Genomic DNA, 22805 nt, shown 5'->3' with positions numbered 1-22805 from the left:
ACAGAGCATCTAGAATGCATAAAAATTCCCGGAACTCCCTAGGCAGGCCCGGACCCATGCCGTAAAGCGTAAAGGCTTCGCGTTCTGCTTTAAAGCAGGCTCCACCTTGAATAGATTTGCCACACCCAATAACCCCCCCCCCCCACTAAAACGTCTTGTCTTGACCCACCATTGACGATGCTGTTGATGATAGTGATGAAACGCCGTCTGAGCATTATAAAGGAGAAACAATAATGATATTACGAAGCTATAATTGAGTTGTTTTTTAGATACAATTTCCATGAAACGCCGTCTGAGCATTATAAAGGAGAAACAATATTGATATTACGAAGCTATAATTGAGTTGTTTTTTAGATACAATTTCCATGCAAAAATAAGTGCATCATAGCTTGAAATAGCTTAAAATATAGCCATTAAATTCCAACATCTGAGAGGGGACACATCACCCCCTCAGACTCCCTGGATTGCACCAGAGAGCATCTACGACCTAAACATTTCCCCGGGCCCAAAAGTAGTCCCGGATCCCACGCCGTAAATGTTATGTGTCCCCCCCCCCAAAAAAAAAAAGCCTTCAAGACGGATTGACGCCCCTGCCAACACCCTTCATAAATGTGGGGGGGGGGCACGTCCCTTGCACTCTTTCAAGGGGGGAGGTGCAAATTTGTCAACGATGGAGCATACGTGTGAAAAGCCCTCACTGCGTGGGACGGTGCGAGCCCGATAAGGGCCCGGGAAAATTGTGCCTTTTTAGATGCTCTGTGATGCGATCTGGGGCCAATTTTGATGGGGGGACTTTGATATAGTGTCCCACACCCTTCAAAAAGTTGTGTCATCCTTTGCCCCCAAGATTAATGCCCATGGCGGGACAGGGTTTGGTCTCACCCAGTGCAACACTTGGGTTTCACGGTATAGGTGGTCAAAAAGATGGGGGACATTTATGATGTCCCCCACCATCCAAAGATAGGGAGACCCCGGGGACATGTCCCCCTGTGCCCCCCCCCCCCCCGATTGACGCACATGTTAAATAAGCCATTTTTGAGCTGTTCCGGCTTTACTTTTTTTCTGTGTTTGTCCTCGAAAAAAAATCTCCATGATGTTATACCCATCAACCATTTGTTCGTGGTTGCAATGTTCTCATCTCCTGGTCTACCTCTGTTCGCACACCTGGCTAGATGTATGATTTTGCTTTGACATGTTGAGAACAAGCATGACCCCACCCACCCGAACGCCACCTAGTCTTGGCCCATGACTATTTATAGTGCTCGATATTGGATAGTGTACTACGCACGGTTGTAAATCGCTTAAGTGCGCCCTCCACAGTATGATTTAATTTACTGACGAGCTTGCTGGCGAGCTTGGAATCTAGACTATACTGGCAAGCTCAATATCAAGCACTATAGTCTTGGGATAAGACTAAACGCCACCACCCGGAACCTCTTCTAATAGCCTGCCCTCTAGTGACCGAGAGAGCGATCACGGGAAACCTAGAAAAGCCAGTACACTCCCACTCTCGCTCCGGTGGTTACGTTGTACATTCGACTGCATTGGACGGACTATACATGTACATGTAGCCAGCTGCGGCCATGATGGTATGTAAATACATTGGGTTTTTTTTTACTTTAAATAAAGCTCTCCGATATCCACCTTATTCTTTACGTTTTATTTAACATTGTGGTTATGACTTCTATTACTATTAGTATTCTGGTCAGTGTGGCCAATATAGAATGTGTATTGTAATTGAAGAATTGGTTCAGAACAAGAACAATACATAAGTTATAACATTACATTTACAATATTTTACATTACATTATTTACAATACATGCACAATTTGAACTTACATTTGTTTTACAATTTGAACTTACATTTGTTTTACAATTTGAACTTACATTTGTTTTACAATTTGAACTTACATTTGTTTTACAATTTGAACTTACATTTGTTTTACAATTTGAACTTACATTTGTTTTACAATTTGAACTTACATTTGTTTTACAATTTGAACTTACATTTGTTTTACAATTTGAACTTACATTTGTTTTACAATTTGAACTTACATTTGTTTTACAATTTGAACTTACATTTGTTTTACAATTTGAACTTACATTTGTTTTACAATTTGAACTTACATTTGTTTTACAATTTGAACTTACATTTGTTTTACAATTTGAACTTACATTTGTTTTACAATTTGAACTTACATTTGTTTTACAATTTGAACTTACATTTGTTTTACAATTTGAACTTACATTTGTTTTACAATTTGAACTTACATTTGTTTTACAATTTGAACTTACATTTGTTTTACAATTTGAACTTACATTTGTTTTACAATTTGAACTTACATGTACATTTGTTTTACAATTTGAACTTACATTTGTTTTACAATTTGAATTTGAACATTACATTGCATTTGTTTGGTGAGAGTGAGACGGGTAAAACTAAACATTAACATTTCATGTTCACAGATTTCCACATAGCCACTGTCAGTGTCATCGTGGAAAACTTCCCTTTTGTTCAAATGCTTTTAAAAATTATAATTTATAGTACATCAGTAGGGCCTATTTTTTTTTTTTACCAGTTTTTGAGAAATGAGTAAAATCAAAAAACAGGTTCATCATTCATGGTGATGGTTTCCTACCTTTTTTCAATAACATCATAACACAACTCTGTATCTTTGGCCCAGCACCATTCGATTCTTCATGATTTTGTTATATTGTATTTTTGGGATGTAGTTTGTGGGGTGATTGCGCGAAGTCGAAATGCCGTCTTTGGAAGTCGCAATTTTTTTTAAATATTTGTTTTATGAAACGGACGGGTGTGTTTTGGTCCACCCCGTTATATTCGGGGAAAGTCCTTTTTGTAAGGATGGGTTAAAAATACAAACCAGAACATTGTCTTTTTTACAACAAAAAATAAAATAAAAAACAGTATAAAAAAAGGATGCGGCCCCAAAAAAGGATGCTGGAGGGAACGATCAATTGTGTTTTTATTTTTTTTTATTTGGCCTTACATGACAAACTCATTGTGTGCCCTCTTGGATCTCTAACTGCAATGATCTGAATCAAGAACATCTTGATTCAATAGCAGGCTTGTGCTGCAGAAGAAAACAAATCACCGACCGCAGTTGGTGAATCTGATTCAATTGCCACTTTTTCATTCATGTCATACTGTACAGTAGGGACTACCCCACAAAAATCGTGTTTCTGAAAATTAAGTATTAACCAAAAAATTTCTTTTGAACAACAAATTCCAAAATACTTATTGTTGTCCTTCCCTTGATAAGTACCTAATAAAAACCTTTTTATTGTGACAACTATTTTTTTCAAAGGAAGAATGTTCACTACAGGTAGGATATGGACGGAAGTGTTCCGTCCCAAATGCCGAACTGTAAGACCTACAATAGACCAAGTTACTGGGGTGCTTTTCTCCCTTTTTTTCTAAACCTATTCATTATCGTTTGTACTAGCACCTCAGATACATTTGTAAGTCACCTGCGAAACCACCATTTTCTAAGATTGTCACACACAAGAATGCCCAAAATTACAAAAACACACAACCAAATAGCTTGACAACCGCCTACTGGCCTCTTCATTGTTTAAGATGCAACATCAGGCATGAAATTGTATTCACTGTAATTTTTATGCTCCAAAATGAGGATGTTTAGGACAGTCGCTGAGACCATCCATCACATTGAGTGGTTATAGATGACTCTCTGATTGGACTGGTGCCCTGCCTACCGTGTGAACACAGTGATGATGCAATAGGAAATAGCGGTTTCACAAGTTTTTACAAAAAGTATCTGGGGCGATAGTGTGACTGATACTGACAAATTTCAAGAAAAAAGGGAGTACAGTGCCCCGGTAACTGGGTCTAGACCTACATGATGAACTTACATGAAGCAAAAATTAGGTTTGAAACTATTCAGATGATATATTTTATTTGTTACTTTGTATGTAACTTGAGAACTGGTTTGAATTATCAGGACGGAATGGAAGATAGCCCTGACCTCTTTGCTGAGGACCAAAGCAAGGTTAGTTTGTCCTTGTACATGTTGGATCATGTATTGATTGACTTTTCATTTCACATTTTAAAATACGTACAAAGGAGAGTGGTAGATTAGTGACTTGTAGAAAATCATTGTTTAAAAATCATTTGGAAGGTTGGCTTACAAAAGTATTAATATTTGTATTAGATTTATATGTAGATATTTTCTTATAAGATACAAGTTACAAAACATAAAAATATACACAGGAGATAATGTTTGTTAGACATCAAATACTGGGTTAATGTGTGAACAAATAAGTTGTTGACAACTGAGCTGTATTGTGATTGGCATAATCATGGAGAAAGGTTCATAGCGTTTTAATTGAACTTCCGGTTTGGACAGGAAACAGATGTTGAATAAGGTCACCTCTGTTGTCGTGGAACCAGATGCTAGCACCACTACATGTATATATTCAGACCAATACGGACAGACAAGACAACTAAAAAAACAAGAAACGAATATACTGAGAAAACATATTAGAAAAACCAAAAGAACGTTGTAACAATGCAGTGGCCTCAATCAATATGTCACTCCAAACCAATTGTTTTTGTGTTTGATGGGTTTCAATGCCCATCACTTCCAATTCACTTTCATTTGATGGAGAAGAGTTGATTACGATACTCAAAATAGTTAATTTGACTCTTATTAACAAGGTTTCAATAGAAATACTACAATACAGACTAAGACAAATACCAATGTTTTGTAACCTGAAATGAGAACTTGGTTGTCAAAGTGTTGTCTAAATGTATATTTTGATGTTGGAAAATTATAGCCAACTCATGGTCATTCATGTACACACTACATGTAGGCTATTTTTGGTGTGACAACAGTTTCCCATTTTAGCCGTTTCTTAACAATCCACATCTACAGTTTCCCATATTAATAACATATGGAATATCCTTTTTATTATCATAACTTATTAATACTCTTTCTTCTCCTGTTTTACAGGGAAGGTCAGACACTGTTGATTTGAACACAGATACTTCATTGGTCGTTGACATCTCTGATGCGCTGAGTGAAAAAGAAAAAGTCAAGTTTACTGTGCATACAAAGGTATTGAGAAATTATTATTATTAATTAATTTATTATTATGTGTACATTTTGGGAAATGACTCAATGCAAGATTAGTATGAATGATACTTCCATATTCCACAGTCTGATAGTAGACTGCAAAAACAGTTCCCTGAACTACACGTATTCATATTATTCTGCCATGCCTCAACTGTCTGATCAGTGTTCCAGTACTGGTCTTGACACTTGTGTTCTTGTTTCCTCACTTGACCAAACATTGTAATTGCTTTGTTGTTATAAGGAACATCTAGGGAAAGAACCTGTATCTGTTGTTGTAATGCACATTCAATAATCCAGTTGTGATATGGAAGCTAGCCCTGGTGGTATCTGTCATGGTTGGATGCAGAATACGCCTCAGTACCTTATATAGACCCCCTTGCAATATGACCTTCACACTCTCAAAAAGCCATCCCTGAGCCCAAAAGCAGGTAGATCATTGGACGATAGCTGTTCTTTCTGCATTAAAACGTGCTAGAAATCTTAGCGTGGGGGTCTATTGATTTCTATAGAATCCTTAGGCCGAACAAAAGAATAGTTGTGTTTCCTATTACACTGTGGCAGGAGAATAGGGTAGGTAGGTAGGCAATAACTTTTTTTTTTGCTTAAAGTTTTTATGGCTCTGAAAATTAGGGTAGGCTAATGTTCCGATATTTTTTTTATTTTGCGCACTCAATTGAAAAACTGACCGTGTCAAATTTGTTATGTAAATATCAATAGTCCCTACATGCAGTACTGTCTATTCACTGATTTGTGAATACATGTATCTGACTTAATTAACACCAGTTGAAATTGGATGGTTTGAGTACAAATCATACACAAGAACATGTAACCATTCTTTCAAGAACAAATAACAACATGTTTTTATTGCAGTTTTTATGTAAAAGTAAATGAATAAATATAAATATGTGAGGTTTGTGGAGACACCATGCTAGATCCCTTGCAGCAATGCGAAGACTCCCCCTGTCCCCAGCTGTGCCGCCATGATGCTGCAGCGAAAAACACTATTTATTTTTACATGCGGTGCCGTGACACATACAGTACACGGCATGCACAAACACACGCCGCACGTACACACATAGTACATGTTTGGTTTAGATGTACATGTTTATGTATATGTACATACTCATGTACAGCACATGCATGCAACGAAAGGAGTTGAGAAGTCTCGATCGATTGCGTCTCGGTGGGGCACCATGCTTGTGTTGACCCTTGTCAAACATTTTCAAAAACACTTTCCTCATTTATATTAATGTATTTTTAAGTCATAAAAACAAAATTGCAAAAAATAACTTTTCAGAAATTGCAATGCTTGACCCCCAACTTTATCTGCAAATAAACGGAGTGACAAATTTCTGAAAACACCCCTGCACTTCTTTTTCGACGAGCCCAAGTACGTCACAGAACCGCGCAAAAAAAGTAATCACGCAAGTTCAATGCGCAATGTTGGAAATGTGCACACTCTCGCAGGTAAAATGTTTTAATTTGCGTAGGCACGTCTTCAATTTGCGCAAGTGTTGCAAGCACACTTCTAGAATATATAAACACAACAACTGAATTTGTCGAGAAGGTCCCGGTGCGTGTGGTGTGTGTGTGTGGACGGACGAAATCATAACGATCCGAAGGACGGGACGACACGCGGCGTGCCGGTGGGTACGTACGATTGAAGTGACCAAGGTACGAAATGACAAAGGTTCGAAGTGTCTGACAATCTTGTTTGGATGAATAAAAAATATAGGAAAAAACATAGAAACATACCAGGACGATGTGCACAAAAATGAGGTTTAGGGTCGGCACCATAATATTTTATTTTATACGTTTTTTTTTCAAATAAAAAGATACAGGGTCGGCGTGATTTTCTAGGGACGGTCGGGTAACCGGAAACACAAAAATTATTTTGTTCAGCCTTACACAACGCAGAATGCACGCGCTCCTCTGTACCATTTCCATCACCTTGGGAGTCTGAGTGTGCTGGTTGTCATGCAAGGGTCTAAAACTCGTACCTGTTATGGAACAATGAGCACTATGAAACACCTGATGAAACACAATATAAATATTGTGTTTTGTGTATTATCCTAATAGACTGACTGTACTGTATTTATTATGCATAATTCCAGACTACTCTGCCAACGTTTAGTGACAGTGAGTTTTCAGTACAACGTGAGCATGAGGAGTTTGTATGGCTACACACAATGTATGTGGAGAATGAGGCGTACGGGGGAATTGTGGTAAGTGTCTACATAAATAATCTTCACTGTTATCAAAATTGTTGGGATTTAAATCATGAATCATACTTTACCATGAAGTAATGTTCACTGTTTTTACAAACTCATTTCATAGCATACAATGCAGTATCATATTAGGATAGTTAGCCCTGACTGATATCAACACTTTTAACTCTCCATGTTGGCCCAGACGAGTCATCCAAAAGTTTGAGTCACCCACCATGTTGATAGAGCGCATGAACACATATGTTTGTAATGGGCGTGCCACCTTCAAAACTGTATCCAGTTCAAACAAAATGGTGAACTTACAGTTCGTGAGGAATCCTGTTTTTACAACATTCACCAAATTTGTGAACAAAAGGATTGCTTTTAGACACAAGACAAGATCCAGCATAACACTGCTATGAACTTTCCCTTTTAAACTACTCAGGTAAATTTTCTTTATGAAGCTGTTATTTTTATGACAAGTGGTGAAGAATACCTTAAGAACAACAACAAAGATTGTGCGGTCAAAGTTTACACCTGACCTGCCCCTGCGCACATTTTTAAATCATGCAAGGGAACAAATTTTGCACCCTAAGAAAATGACAGCTTTCTTGGAAGGCCCTCTATCTGCAAAGGTTGTCGATGTTTGAATAGACTTAGTCCATCGCTTTGTATAGTGCACATAATCTGGATGCCTGCAATGTTATTTTGAGCATGAGCTCGGCGTCAGTTTATACGCGCACACAAAATGCATGGGCGCACTCAAAATTGATACATTTTCAGCGCGCGTACGCGTAAGTGCGCGAAGTTGCAATGAAACTAACAGGGATATAGATAAGCGTGCGAAACAGTGCAACGCGCAAGGTTTACACAATGTATGCTGATTTAGTGGCCACTTATTTGCTATTTTCCAAAGCTGGTCTTTATACCACCGTTAACACTCCCACACGTGACCGGGTTTTGACCAATCAGAGACTTGAAACCGTCCAAGGTATTTAATATTGGCCAATCAAAAGTATGTGGACTGTCAGGCCTGTTGGCTAGCATGCACTTTGGACCTGCTGTATTGTACTGAGAAACAATCTGTGTGTAGATTCTACCAGCAGTTCCTCAATCAGGCTGCAACCTTTAGATATGTTATAGTTTTGGGAAGACTAAACTCATCCAAACACACCAAACAAACAACCAGTGAATATTAAATGAAACTATTTGAGTAAACTAGTTTAAAATTTGGTAGGAATTTTGTAGATGTTCTCATCAGGATTCTCAACCTTAATTTGATTGTTGCAATCATAATAGGCAAAGTTAAGTGATTGTGGTTTTCAATGCCATTTTCTTAACTTTGAAATTCTTTTGGTCTGGAGGATTGGTTCGAGTGTAAACTTCATAGAGAGTGAGTGTTCAGCTGAACACTAATCATTGTTGGAATAATGATGAGCTGTTGTTTGTCTTGAAGTATTAACTGAGTTACAATCTTGTACATGTAGATTCCACCAGCTCCTCCTAAGCCAGACTTTGATGCATCACGAGAGAAGCTTCAGAGGCTTGGAGATGGTGAGGGGACAATGACAAAGGAAGAGTTCACCAAAATGAAACAAGAGCTTGAGGCGTAAGTTCAAAACACTACTCAAAGAAATACGCCCATAAATGCATTGGATCATGTTTGAACAAATAAAAATACAATGTATTTTTGGGCAACTTGATAATTGGAGCTGGGCAAAGCATGCTGATAGATTTATTTTCAAATGGTCAGCTCTTGATGCATATCTTATCTGTCATATCACTCACTCTTGATATTTGATACAAATGGCTTTACAGTTTGAGTATGCAACATTCATCTAAAAACTAGTAACCTTGGCACATACTTGACAACAATATGCAACCATGGTTTTGTTTGCACCCTCATTTCAACATGCCTTGATTTCTGTTTTTTAATTTTTTGTAGGCCTTCCTCAACAACTAAATAAACTGCAGCGCGTCAAAATTTCTGCTGCCAGACTTGCAACCCTTACCCAAGAAACAAGTCACATGACGACACCTGTTCTCGAACCCCTTGAATTTAGCTGGCAAATCGGCTAAAGATATAGCGGACTCGTGGCCCGTTCAATGCCCTGGTTTGGACATTCAATCTTGAGATCACGCATGAATAGCTCTTTAACAAGGGCTTCAGTGTCCTCGTCTGGTGCCTCCAGCATTCCAAAAATAAAAATGTGTTATTTCTTTGAGAATAAGCCTCAGTTTTCTCAATCATTTTTGCATGAATTGGAGCATTTCACTCACGTTTTCTTGTCGTCCCTTTTCACTTTCAACCTGAGTTGTTCTGGTTTAAAGGTTTAGAGAGTTCATCCGCCATCTGGTTTAGGTCAAATTGAATACTTTCATGTCGCTCACTTAACTTTCTATTGATGGTCTCATCTAGTGGCCGTCTCAGATCTTTGCAGAGTTTATCCAGCCTCTCTCCAAAACAGTTTTCCACTGCTTCTATTTGGGTTTTGATCTCCTCAACAGCCTTGAAAACTTCTGCAATGTCAGTAACTCTACCTTTGGTGCCTTTATCTTTCTTGACTTTGCCTGACATGTTGACTTTCCCGCAGTGCTCACCTTATATATCCCTCCCCAACCTGCAATTTAGCACATAGTCTCAGAGACAAATAAAAAACACGTCCTACTTTTTCAATGCCATGAGTTGTAATAATAATAGTGGCTTCTGATATAGCGCACATATCCGTCACTCAGTGACGTATTTTCCTGCAAGGTATGTGGGACTGAGTTTGAATTATGAGACCTACTCCTTTTACATAGCACCATGTAATGGTTGACAAGGTGCTGTGGCGCAATATGCAGCCAATCAAACCAGGAACACCAGTGTGAACTCCTTCAGTGCACTGAGTTCTTTTACAGGCGTTACACAACACAAGGGACCAACGACTTTACGTCCCATCCAAAGGATGAAGCATCATGGATAATGTCTTGCTTAATGACACGGGTGTCACGACTGGGACTGGAACCCAGACTCTGCTGATCAGAAACAGAATTTGAATCCGTTGCTCTTAACCCCTAGGCCATGCTGTGCAATGAATTCTTAAAGGAATTGGCCGTTTAAGAACGAGTCACTACTCTTTTATTCCCATACATAAATGCCTTTTTGGTTAAAAGGTGTCATAAAGTAGGGAACTCTGTAAAACTTGTTCGTTTCCGACATGCTTGAGTCGGTGTGTTGCATTGTTAGGACTGAGACGCCCAGTTTCTGGATCATATCGGTTCGTGCGCATTGTAGTCTTGGTGCAAGACTTTCTCTTTTTTTTTTTTCACACACAGCACGGCAAACTATCGCCTGTAACAAGAAATGTCTTGCACCAAGACTAACCGGTTATAAACAGAGTCCAGCTGGTCATTATCAACCATTTAAACACCCCCACATGACGCTCTCTCCACCAATAGGAATAGCGAAACTGTCTGAGGTATTAATGAATAATGGTGAATGCTGTGCGATGGAAAATTATTGCTGCACAAGCGTGAACATGATAAATGGTTTGGGAAAATTTGTTATTCATTGTTGTACCAAAGTTGTACATGTATGTTCAGTCTTTTTCACATGAGTTCATAACATTTAAAGCCAATTTGTTAGCTTTTATTACTGCACTTTTCTCAAGTTTGAGGTTGAACACACTCTTTAAATAATGAGGGTCAAACATTTTTATTAATCACAAGATACTTGTGTTATACTAATTCCACTTATACCTGAATATTTTCTCCACGTGAATGCTTTAGTGAGTATCTTGCCACATTCAAGAAGACAGTGGCTATGCATGAAGTGTTTCTGCAGAGGTTAGCTGCTCATCCAACACTAAGGAATGATCATAACTTCAAGGTCTTCTTGGAGTACAAAGGAGAGGTGAGAGGTAGCCTCATATAGGGCTTGATTCAGACAGTAGCCCAGTTTGCAAAGAAAATAGTGAATAATGATACACTTAGGTCAATTTAGACACCTACCTGTTTGTAATTAAGATACAATGTGGGGTTCAAGATCATGCCATTTATAAAACTTATTTGGGTTGAACAAAGAAAATTTACTAGAGCAGGATTTGAACCATCAGCCTTTTGGTTTATTTTGCATGAGCTATCTTGCCCCATGTTGGCGGTCTCCCTATTTTTCAGTATCTTTGTTTGGGGATGCCAGTCAGAAGCCATGCAACTGTTTGCTGCCTTGTAGCCAGGGATCACACCCAAGTTTATGATACAACCTGGGAAGAGGCAGCCAGGGGATAACCTGAAGGGGACAACAAAAATTACTACATATTCACCAACAATAAGGATCAAAGGTTATTTTAGTGAAATGTATTTAATCTGTTGACGAAGTCTGACATGTTAACTTTTTTAACAGCTGAATGTTCGTGGGAAGAACAAGAAAGAGAAGCTGGGCAGCCTGGTGAAGTTTGTGACAAAATCTGTAGATGAAGTACTAGTCTCTGGTCAAAAGGTTTGTACAGTGTTTGTTGTTTGCTTTGCAAAATAAGATGTCAATATAAAACACCTATTTTGACAGCCCTGTTTTTGGCAGCCCTGTCTTGACAGCTCCGTTTTTGACAGCCGTATATTGACAGCCCTGTTTTTTGCAGCCCTGTATTGACAGCCCTGTATTGGGCAGCCCTGTTTTTTGCAGCCCTGTATTGGGCAGCCCTGTTTGTTGCAGCCCTGTATTGGGCAGCCCTGTATTGGGCAGCCCTGTTTTTTGCAGCCCTGTATTGAGCAGCCCTGTTTTTTGCAGCCCTGTTTTTGGTAGCCCTGTTTTTTGCAGCCCTGTTTTTTTTTTTTAAGTATTGGCAGCCTTCACTTCATTGCTCGCTACTAAGTAAGTTTGCTAACAACTAGTTTGAGTAATTACCAATAGTGTCCAGTTCCTTAAAGAATCACTCTGTGTTTTTGTTGTTTTTCGGGGTGATTTTTGTTTCTGGTTTTTTTTTTTTTCTGTTTTTTTTTTTTATGGGGGGGGGGTGAGCCAAAGGCTACCTATTCAAAATACTTAACACCAATATGTTTTTGTTAACCCTGAAGGATGTTGATCCCTTTTTTGAGCATGAAAAGAACTTCCTGGTGGAATACCATGCAAAGGTGAGGGATGCGACTACCAAAGCAGACAGGATGACCAGATGCCACAAAGGTAAACTTAATCTGAAGATTTTCACTCAAGACTTCAATTGTTGCTTACTGTTTTGAGTAGGTTAGCTTTTCATTGCTCATTTACATAAACTCTAGTTAAGCAGATAATAGTTAGCATGTCGTGGCCTAGCGGATAAAGAGCACCAAGCTCAAGCTCCTGTGTTTCTGGTCAGCAGAGTGTAGGAAATGGAAGTAAATGGGTTTAGGCCTAAAGGTTTTAGGACCAGGCTACAATATTGATCTTTCGGTTTTTGAAAATCTATAATATGTGTCACTTTAAAGAGTATATATATATTGATGCATGCATGGAAATGTTAAACGATTTCAATATTAACATCATAAAACACAACATAATTTGACCTACGGTGATCTGATACATAATAGTACTGGCTTCTTATATAGCACTTTATCACACCCCTAAGGGGATGATCAAAGCGCACAGTATTATTTGCTGCAAGGTATGTGGTGCTACGATTTGAAGTATGAGACCTATTCCTTTAAAGCACCGTGTACCTGTTTGCAAGGTGCTGTGGCACAATATGCTGCCAATCATACAAGGAACACCGGAGCAAACCCCGTTCTCTTTTTCAAGTGCACTTGGTTCTTTTATGTATGTAACACAAAACACGGGACCAATGGCTTAACTTCCCATCCGAAAGCAATGATTAAGTGTCTTGCTCAAGGACACAAGTGTCACCACTGGGGATTCGAACCCACACTCTGCTGATCAGAAACACCAGAGTTTGAATTTGGTGTTCTTATACGACACTTCAACATACATCATAACTTTGTTGTCACGTGGTCATTGTGTAAATCATCATCAAGCAAAATCATCTCAGCTAGCTGGACCTGCACAGAGCGTGGGTTAAGCCCGGTTCATAATTCTTGCAAATGCGAATGCGAAGCGAATTTTGGTGACGCAATAATCGGTATGCCCTCCATTTCCCTTTGTGACGCACTGACATTCGCTTCGCAGGAAGTATGAACCGGGCTTTACACACTATTCATAAATACCCCCGACAGTTTCTCTACTCCTATTGGTGGAGAGCGCGTCACGTGGGGGTGTTTAAACGGTTGATAAAGACACAGCTGAAGCTGTTTAAGACCGGCTGGCTTCTGCATGTCGGGTGTACGTGCGCAAGATTATCACGCGGAACGCAATTCATTAGTAACAGCTCGTGATATATGTAAGCGCGTAATCTATTTCTAACTGTGTGCGTACACACAACCCCTGCGCATCAAACAGATTCTTCACAAAGTTTTTGAAAAACAATATTTCAAACCTCTAATTTTCAATTTCTAAGTGCTCGCGTACACACAACCCCTGCGCATCAAACAGATTCTTCACAAAGTTTTTGAAAAACAATATTTCAAACCTCGAATTTTCAATTGTCAAAGTGTCTATAATTGTATTTTGTTGAACGTTTTTTAACAAAAGGGCATTTATGAATGGGAATAAAAGAGTAGTGACTCGTTCTTAAACGTCCGTTTCAAACCTTGCAGGGTTGTTGCCGTGCGATAAAGGGCCGATCACACGGCAACGACCCTGCCATTTAAGAACTCGTCGCTACACTTTTATTCCCTTAGTAATATTAATATATATCAATAAAAATCGGAATGAAGGAAACAAAGCATCCTACTTGCGATTCACATTGTACAGTTCTTTACAACTACTGGTGTTCTTATTCTTTGTAGATGTTGCTGCTTCTTACATTAAGATTTCTGGTGGATTACTTGGACTTGCCACTGCAGAAAAATCGGATTTGGACAAGTAAGTGTCTTGACTCCAGTTTATACTTAAAGAACCTACAATGTATATATATAGCCTAATGGTGTCTTTTGGATGGAAATCCATGTTTTCCTCAGCCTTGTTTGTGACCTGTCATTTGTTTCTGTCACTTAATGAAGCGTACTTATTGTTAACAGATTATGCAATCCAGGTACATATAAATAGACCTATTTCGCAAATACCCATTGCACAAGCACTAACTGTTGAATGGGGTGCATGCTGGTCTAGCTAACTTGATCGCTAGATAGACCAGCATGCATCTCATTCCACGCCTACCATATTTGTGATAAGGTCTATGGAAGTATGTCTGTTGTCACGCGAACATTACATTTTTACACTGTATGCACAATGAACATGAATTGAAGGCGTTAAGAAAGAGCCTAACTTTTATTGCCCACATTTTTTTCCGGTGTTGAGACTGTGTTTAATTTGTATTAGCGCTACTAACTGGTTTTATTTACATGTATCTAAATGCTTGTTTTGTTGTTATCTTGTGAACAGATTCTTCATAAAGGTGTCAGAAACACTGGAAAAAGTCAGAGTAAGTTTCACAGACTAAAATTATTCATCTATTTCCTAACTAGCCAATATCAATGGCAGCATGCAATATATGCACTAGAAATGATGAATACCGAGCGTCATTCAACCAGGAAAAGTTTGGTACTACATGTATCTTTTCCAAATGTGTGTACCTGCTATACATAATCCCCTTTCACATGAGAACTGAAAACCAACGACAATCATTTTGGGCGCCAGTTGTCTGTCCCAAAGGTTGCATGTGATTTCATGAAAAACAGTCACACGATCACATATATCTTTCCCGACGCCCTCGTTTAAGCGAGATCTCACTGTTGTTTGTTTATCACAGTTCACTGGTGCTCTTTCAGTGTCCCATTTAGTGTAATGTATTTGTGTTAGGTTACCATTGATTGCTTTCTTGGCGCACCATTCTGACTTTAAAGATAAATGTATCCGAGATTTTTATGTCGGAAATGGCAAGTGGAAAGGCCAAATTTAAGGCTTTCTTGATCGGTCACTTCTTGGTCATAGCATGAGGAGTTTGAGTAAAGCAACTTAAAATAATTTGCAAGAGCATCATTTGTGCCGCCGACGCCATTTTGATGGATACCTGGAATAAACAACTGACCTTTCTCCACCGGGTGATGGCATGTACTGCTTAATAGTTTGTGTATGGCCAAAGGAAAACTTCATCATGCGTGATCGTTGTTCAATCGCTCCAGACCATAGGTCAGCCCGTGTACCAATTAACTATTCCTACTTTTTTTAAAGGACCATTTATCATGCCTGATGTACGCTTAAATAACAGACAGGAATTTTGTCATGAAAGAGAAGGGGATTGCTCTTTTTTATACCGACTCTGAACATCAGAGAATAGAATAGAATCTATGTGGTGCACACTGGAACATAAACTATTTTATACGGAATGTGTGTAAATTAATATAAGTGGTTTAGTATTTTAATGTCAAGAGACGATGTAATGAAAGAGAGCCTAAGTTGTTGTCTATTTGTGTATTTGGATAGAAACTGGAGACAAGGGTTGCATCAGATGAAGATCTGAAATTATCTGATCTGTTACGTTATTACATGAGAGACTCGGCAGCTGCTAAGGTAAGTAGCTATGCCTCGTCACATCACTACACATTCCACATCCACAGTTCTTCAGAGTATTCTCAAAAAACAGTTTGTCCAAATTTTTAGGCAAAAATGAATAATAATAAAAATAGATTGTTATCTAGCGCTTTATAGCGCAAGGACACAAGTGTCACGTCCTGGATTCAAATCAACATCCCGATGAACCACCAGAACTTGAGTTCGATGCCCTTATCCGCTCGACCACAACGCCCCCATATTGAGCACTAAATGTTTTTTATTGAGGATATGTTTTTTTATATATACCAACACAGACCATTTACAGGTTGGTTTTGTTGACCTTATTAGATTTTCTTTTATTAAATTCAAGAAAACTGGAAAGGATAAACAAATTCATTTCTGTCAAATGGTCCATGATAAGATGACAACAAAGGGTAATTGTGTATAGAATGTTATACTTTTGAGGCAGTCTCAAAGAGATAATATTATCCAATTTTAAAGGGTCTTGGAGGAGTCAATTAATTCTCATTCATAACTACAGTAGCTTTCAATAAAAACACAGATTGACTTATTTGTGAAAATGGCATCCAGTTTGATGTACATTATCGGGTATAAACAGTCAATGTTATGTTTGTTTGGTTTTTTTTTTTTTTTGGGGGGGGGGGTTTGGGGGGGGTTCAAATGCTATTTCTATGTACTATTTTGCCTTTAACAAATTGTGTATGTGTTGTTAGGACTTGTTGTATCGTAGGATGCGATCACTAGTTGACTACCAGTCTGCTAATAAGGCATTAGAGAAAGCAAGAGCAAAGAATAAAGAGGTCCAGCAGGCAGAGATGAAACAACAAGAATCATGCGACAAGTTTGAAAAAATATCTGAGGTAAATATATTGAAGGGAATATTTATCATGGTTTAACGTTTACACTCATACTCCGTACAAAGCACCTTGATATAAGGGTCATATCAAGTAATTAGGTCAGCAAAGTGCAAAAGTTTGCTAAGCAGAGCAAATTGTTGCTTAGAAGAAATACAACAATTGTATGAAGAGATTGAGTTATGTAATATGAACTAACCAGCAGTGAAACCCAGATAGAAAGCTGTAATGCTGTGTGGAATTGCTTGCACATGTACAGACATTGATTTGACATCAAACATGTTTGTTTACTTCAGATGTGAATTTGAATTTTCAAACACAGACACAATTTTGCTTTGCTACATGGTGCAGCACATTGGTGTTGCATATGTAGTAAAAAATACTCTTTTTCACTTATTTTTTTTTGCATTTCCTGATGAATATCACACATAATTTTACTAAGTTTATTATACTGTGAGATGGCTTTCCTCGTTGAAACCATCAGTTAATGTATGAGAATTCACTCCAGTAATGGATGGTTTCAATGAGGAATGCAATCTCACAGTATTAGACTCTGTGCACAAAGGTCCCTATAAAGCAGATGCTCAACGCGCAGCGCAAATACACGCACACCTCCTGTTCGCCATTTTGTGTGTGTCAAAACAGGCACAAAAACAATGGACTGCCACAAAAAGGCAGAAAAGGTGGACGCGCATTGTTTGAGGTGCGTAAACACCTGTACCATCTTTTAATGCGTTTTTGACACACAAAATGATGGACAGCAGAGGAGCGTTAAAGAGCGCTGAGCGTTTTGCAAGTGGACGTGATCAGCATAGGCTGATGGTTCAATTGGAGTTGTACAGCATTCCTCAAAATGCCTAAGAGCTGAATGGGTTCTGGTCTTTTGATGTGTTATCTTGTATTTCTACCTCCATGATGTGTCAAAAACATGATTGGAAAGAAGTATTGAGCAAAGCTAAGTTTTTGTGCTAGAGTTTTTCCTGAAAACAAAGGAGTGAAAATGAACTTGTTTAGACCCAGAGGTCATGAGGTGATCTGCATAGCCTTTAACCCAACCATTCTAATTTATTTACAAACAAAGACTTCCATCATGAAAATGACCCCTCATAAGTAGGACATCACTGAAGTATTTATGATACGTGAAAGTCCTTCAGTGCTATGTTATCTTGACTTATAGAGTTCTGGGTTTGATAAATGTCCATTATCTTGGAGTGTAACTGTTTTAATGGTTGTCTGTGTCTAAACTTGTGCAGGTGGCTAAAGTAGAGTTGTCTGATTTTAAGACAAGGAGAGTTACTGCATACCGTAAGCATCTTGTGGAACTTGCTGAGCTAGAATTGAAACATGCAAAGGTAAACATTTCCCACTCTCAGACTAAATGATGATTGGAATCAATCAATAACCTCATTATTGGTGTGAAGCACAGCAATGTACCATACCTCGAAGATATTCAAATTGATCCATCAATGCCCACCAGCCCAAGCAGTGATGTTCACTCGGCCTAATGTTCACATAGATTAACATGTATGTCTCCACCCTTTGGTCATCTCACCAGGTCGACTGGCCCAAGTAAACAAAAACATTTCAGCTACACTGTCTATATGAAGGCAAATTTTATACGTTTTCAATGGGATAAAATATCATACTTGTGTCAGGTTTTGGGGTGCCACGTGGTTGTCAATCTGCTTTATCATTTTCTCTTTTCTTCCCCATACCCCGGTTTTGAGTAATCCTCCCTTTTTGCTTAATTTTGTCTGAGCTAGTTTCAATTTGCATGAGTTTATTTTTACTGGCCTATTTTCATCCTTTGTACACCAAAATAAACCAGATTGGCATGTGCACAAAATCCCATACACTATAAGCTTGGGCGGTTCCAGAAATTTGGGGCTCGGTTCCGGTTCCGAAAAAAAGCTCGGTTCTGAGACATACCCGGTTCCAATTCAATATAAAACATAAGCCGCCCGTCCCGAGCTCACACACACACAATTGAGCCGATCTATTTTAACTGGAAATAACCAAGTCAATCAGACATCGGTCCCGAGCTCACACACACACAATTGGAGCCGATCTATTTTAAACGAAAATACCAGAATACCCACCCCAAGTCAATCAGACATCGTGCCACCGAGCACCTATTCTCCCTGCATTTAACCAAGTCTTTGATTTAGCCGGCAGTACGTCAGTTGTGTAGCAGTACGTCCGTAGTGCAGTATGTCCGTAGTGCAGTACATCCGTAGTGCAGTACGTCCGTAGTGCATGCAGTGTGTCGTCTCTGTACATACAAGTGTACATGCCTGTACATGCATACAGTACTGTGTGTTTTGTGCATGGATGGGGCAAGCTTTTATGAATATGGATATATCGGCAGCCAATCACAACGTGCTGTCTATTTGGACTTTGGACTCTGTACATGTACATGTATATGCATGAGATTTACATGTATAGATGCCTATGCATTGGAGGGGACTGTGCACTGTGTATGCAGCCACACGTGATAGTTGATACTCATGTTGGCTTGAAGCCTTTGCACACTGTATCTGCGGTCACCGCTTTCAACATCAAGCCTCAATTTCTAGAGCCGGTTCGTCGCAGGATCGGCTCCACAGTCTTTTATAGTTGGGACTCGGTCTTTTAAAATCCGAACCGACAAAAGCGGGTACCCGGTTCCACAGAAGAGTGGAACTGCCGGTCCGGTTTTCAATTTGGAACCGGGTTGTTGTTTTGCTTGATTTCACAGTTTGGTTGTATGGTGTGTCTATTAAAAACTAAAGGATGGGGATAAATCCACCCTTTCACAAATCAAGAATGTATTTTGCCTTTAATAAAGTGACATTGTTGGATTTTGATTGTTTTCAGGCCCAGGTACAACTGTTAAGGAACTGTTTGTCCACAATGAACGAGGACCAATCTTAAAGAGTTTACATCTTTGTGACTTCAAACTTAACCTTCAAGATGAGAAGGCCTCAGTATCATCAAATCAAACTTAATATAACCAACACAAATGATGTAAAGTACTGAGCATTGGGTATGACTGAAGAGAAATGAAAGAAACCGATCTTTATTTTGTAGATTGTTTATTGGCAGGGACATATTTGGTGACAGATTTTGATGATTATTAGAAAGTTATGGTATGCTTATAATTCAGACAGCTGTTGGATTGATCCATGTTGAAATAATCATAATTTGTTTTATTCACGTTATGTTTGTAGGCAAGGCTTATAGCCCCTACCTGTAGCTAACATGAAGCATACATTGGTAACAATTATCAATTGTGTGATAATTACCAACAATAATAATTTCATGTAGCCTTTTGATTTTATTCATACACAAAAATGCACATACAAACAGACAATTCAATCTGTAAACCTCACCGAGTATAATAGAAAGCATTGCAGCAGCAGGATTGCATCATGTTTGTGTTCAGGGAATCTGTAAATGTGAATAAGGCCAATTATTATATAACATCAACAGAAAAGTCTTAGTGTGATATGCTAATGAGTTTATGTATGCTACAAATACAAACATGTACAGATCTCCAAATCAACAAGCCAATGTCTGTAGTGTTACTAAAACTACAATATATTGATGTTCAACAAATCAAGTAGGTCCTGATTATGAAGATAATTTTTATTCATATTTAGTATTAATTAGTGATGTATAGTGATGCTATTTGCATAACAGCTTTTGTATGTGTTCTACTGTGTTTTATATATTATCCACTCTAAACGGCAATGTTGTCTTAATTTCTTCCACTGAATTATGTTTCGTTACAAGTTTGTGATGAAATTCAAGAAAGCCATCACGAAATGTGTTTCTTTAACTTAATTCTAGCTTGTCCTGTCACAAGATTCCATTGTGTCATGCCCCATAAAAATGTCCAAAATGTTGCCATTACATTACAAAAGGAAATTGACATTCAAGTTTTGATGAATGGGGCAGACAGTGTGATTTATTGTGTTGTACGATTGTGAATACAAATCTGCTTGTCAATGGTGGAAAGATACAAAGTGTTTGAAGCTCAGTTATTCCTGGACCCAGGTCCAATTTGTCACGGCTGTTATTATAAAGTATAAAGCTGATCATTGTTAAGTGATATGAAAAGTTTCATGCACATTTTGGGTTACTTATTCATTTATATAGGAGCCTAGGGCCTGATCAGAAAATGACTGAAGATTGCCAAGTTGGTACACGTATCTGGATCCAGTACACTCTACACCCCTTTAAAGCGTTGGCCAATCACAACAATGACTCACACCTAAATGTCTGATATGTTATATCTCATAAGCATATTGCGTCATACACATTACCCTAGTAGAAAGTGGGAGGGTGCTTGATTGATCTGTATATTGTCAATTGTTTACCTAATGGTACTATAATACACATTCATAAATACCTCAGACAGTTTCGCTACATGCCTGTTTTAAACGACTGTGAAAGAACTAGTAGCTACCCTATTATTCCCTTATTATGCCTATTATGTAATGTTGACGAGTATTCAACACATTTTGCCATCACTTTAAAAACTAATTAGTTGCAAACAGTCAATGAAAAGCAAACTTGATGTCTTAAAAGTGATACAAATGTAGAACTTCCATTATTATCAAAAACTACTCTTGAAGAAAGTCAACAGTATCTAAACCAAATTAAAATATGTTGCTAGCTTCTATCCGTATAGTTCACTCATGCAGTAAGATATATGGCTTCTAATGATGGATATTTGCTACTAGAGTGTAAATATTATGTTGAGCTGTATCTTTGATGTATGAATGAACCAAACCTGCAATCTTAACCATTGTGAATGATGATAAATATTAGTTGGTTCAAACCTGTTCACATGAAATAGACAACCTTTATGATTCTACTTGTTTTAGGCTGTGATGCAACTCACTCAATATCCATACATATATTTTGTGAATACCTGATGAGAATTCTGATTTCACTTTACTTTTATTTTGTGTTTTATATATTTTCAGAACACAGTATCTTTTAAATCTATTTTCTAAATTGTAACGGTTACTAAAATTTGACGAGTCATTAATAAATGAATTGTTATGGTTCAGACTGATCATTCTTTTGACTTAAATTGTTTCTCCAAGTTGGACCCAGTTTCATAAAGCTTTTCAGCAAAAGATATTGCCAAGCGATGGCTCAATTAACAGGGAACCAGTCTACACCAGTGTACCTTACACATTATTTTAGCTGGTATCCAATTTCTGCTAAGCATGACTTGTCTGTGCTTAGCTTCTTGCCTAACAGCTATTAATATGACATGGGGCAGAGGCATGTATATTATATTGTAAAGCAAACAAATCACATTCCTGTTGATCTAAACATTATTTTGTGAGAATAAAGCAGAAGCATTTATTTGATTAAAATAATCTCTTTTCACAAAGCAAATTTTTATTTAACGGTTGTATAACATCGAAACCTTTAAGGGAAAACTGATGATATTAAGCATTTGTGAAATTTTAACACCAGTGGTCGATTTCACAGAGTTAGGACTAGGATATATACAAATTGCATGGATAGTCCTAAGTTAGGACGAGTATTGGTCCTAACTCGAGATAAGACTAGTCCTAACTCTTTGTGAAATCCACCCCTGCTCATATTCTTAACCTACTAATGAAGTTTTTTGCTCACAGTGTGCTTATACAAGTTCACAGAATTTCTTGCACATTTGCATAATTGAAGTCGCTTGCCAGTTTGTGCTTATACACAGCCAGAGCAAAATGGTACAGTAAGCAGGACAATGTGAAGTTGAATATGTGGTTAAAAGTTTGGATCTGAAAGGGTGCACGTAGTGCAGGTCAAACTTCACACTTTATATATGAACAATCATTGTCGAAAGGAAAATCATTCATATGATCACTCTTAAAAACAATTTATATTAAACAAAATATATATAAATAAAAACACTGTATTAAAGTCATAGAAACGTATGTACAAAAAATGTATTATCCATATGAAATAACTCAAATTTCATAAAGTTTCTATTATAAATTTTTACAAATCTCTCTGTTCAAAATTTAAACATCAAATCGGGCAT

The 22805-nt window shown here is 38.1% G+C and overlaps 1 protein-coding gene across 1 annotated transcript; it reads left to right on the top strand.

The window, feature by feature from the left end:
• Positions 1–1458: 1458 nt before the first annotated feature.
• Positions 1459–22137, top strand: LOC117290998 (sorting nexin-6-like). Its single transcript, XM_033772598.1, has 14 exons — positions 1459–1589; positions 3984–4031; positions 4995–5099; positions 7232–7342; positions 8812–8933; positions 11096–11219; positions 11709–11804; positions 12380–12485; positions 14180–14255; positions 14775–14814; positions 15816–15902; positions 16619–16765; positions 18013–18111; positions 19616–22137. The coding sequence occupies exons 1-14, from the start codon at positions 1584–1586 to the stop codon at positions 19670–19672; spliced, it is 1224 nt and encodes a 407-aa protein (XP_033628489.1). The 5' UTR covers positions 1459–1583; the 3' UTR covers positions 19673–22137.
• Positions 22138–22805: the final 668 nt, after the last annotated feature.

This window comes from Asterias rubens, chromosome 1 (genome assembly GCF_902459465.1).
Source record: "Asterias rubens chromosome 1, eAstRub1.3, whole genome shotgun sequence".
NCBI lineage: Eukaryota > Metazoa > Echinodermata > Asteroidea > Forcipulatida > Asteriidae > Asterias > Asterias rubens.
The sequence above is the reverse complement of the archived record's forward strand: the minus strand, read 5'-3'. Positions and strand labels throughout refer to the sequence as shown.

Excerpts from the sequence above, each read along its gene's own strand:
- LOC117290998 (XM_033772598.1), top strand. Across the intron at positions 5,100-7,231 it reads AGTTTACTGTGCATACAAAG|ACTACTCTGCCAACGTTTAG; the intron begins GTATTGAGAAAT and ends GCATAATTCCAG. Across the intron at positions 8,934-11,095 it reads ATGAAACAAGAGCTTGAGGC|TGAGTATCTTGCCACATTCA; the intron begins GTAAGTTCAAAA and ends TGAATGCTTTAG.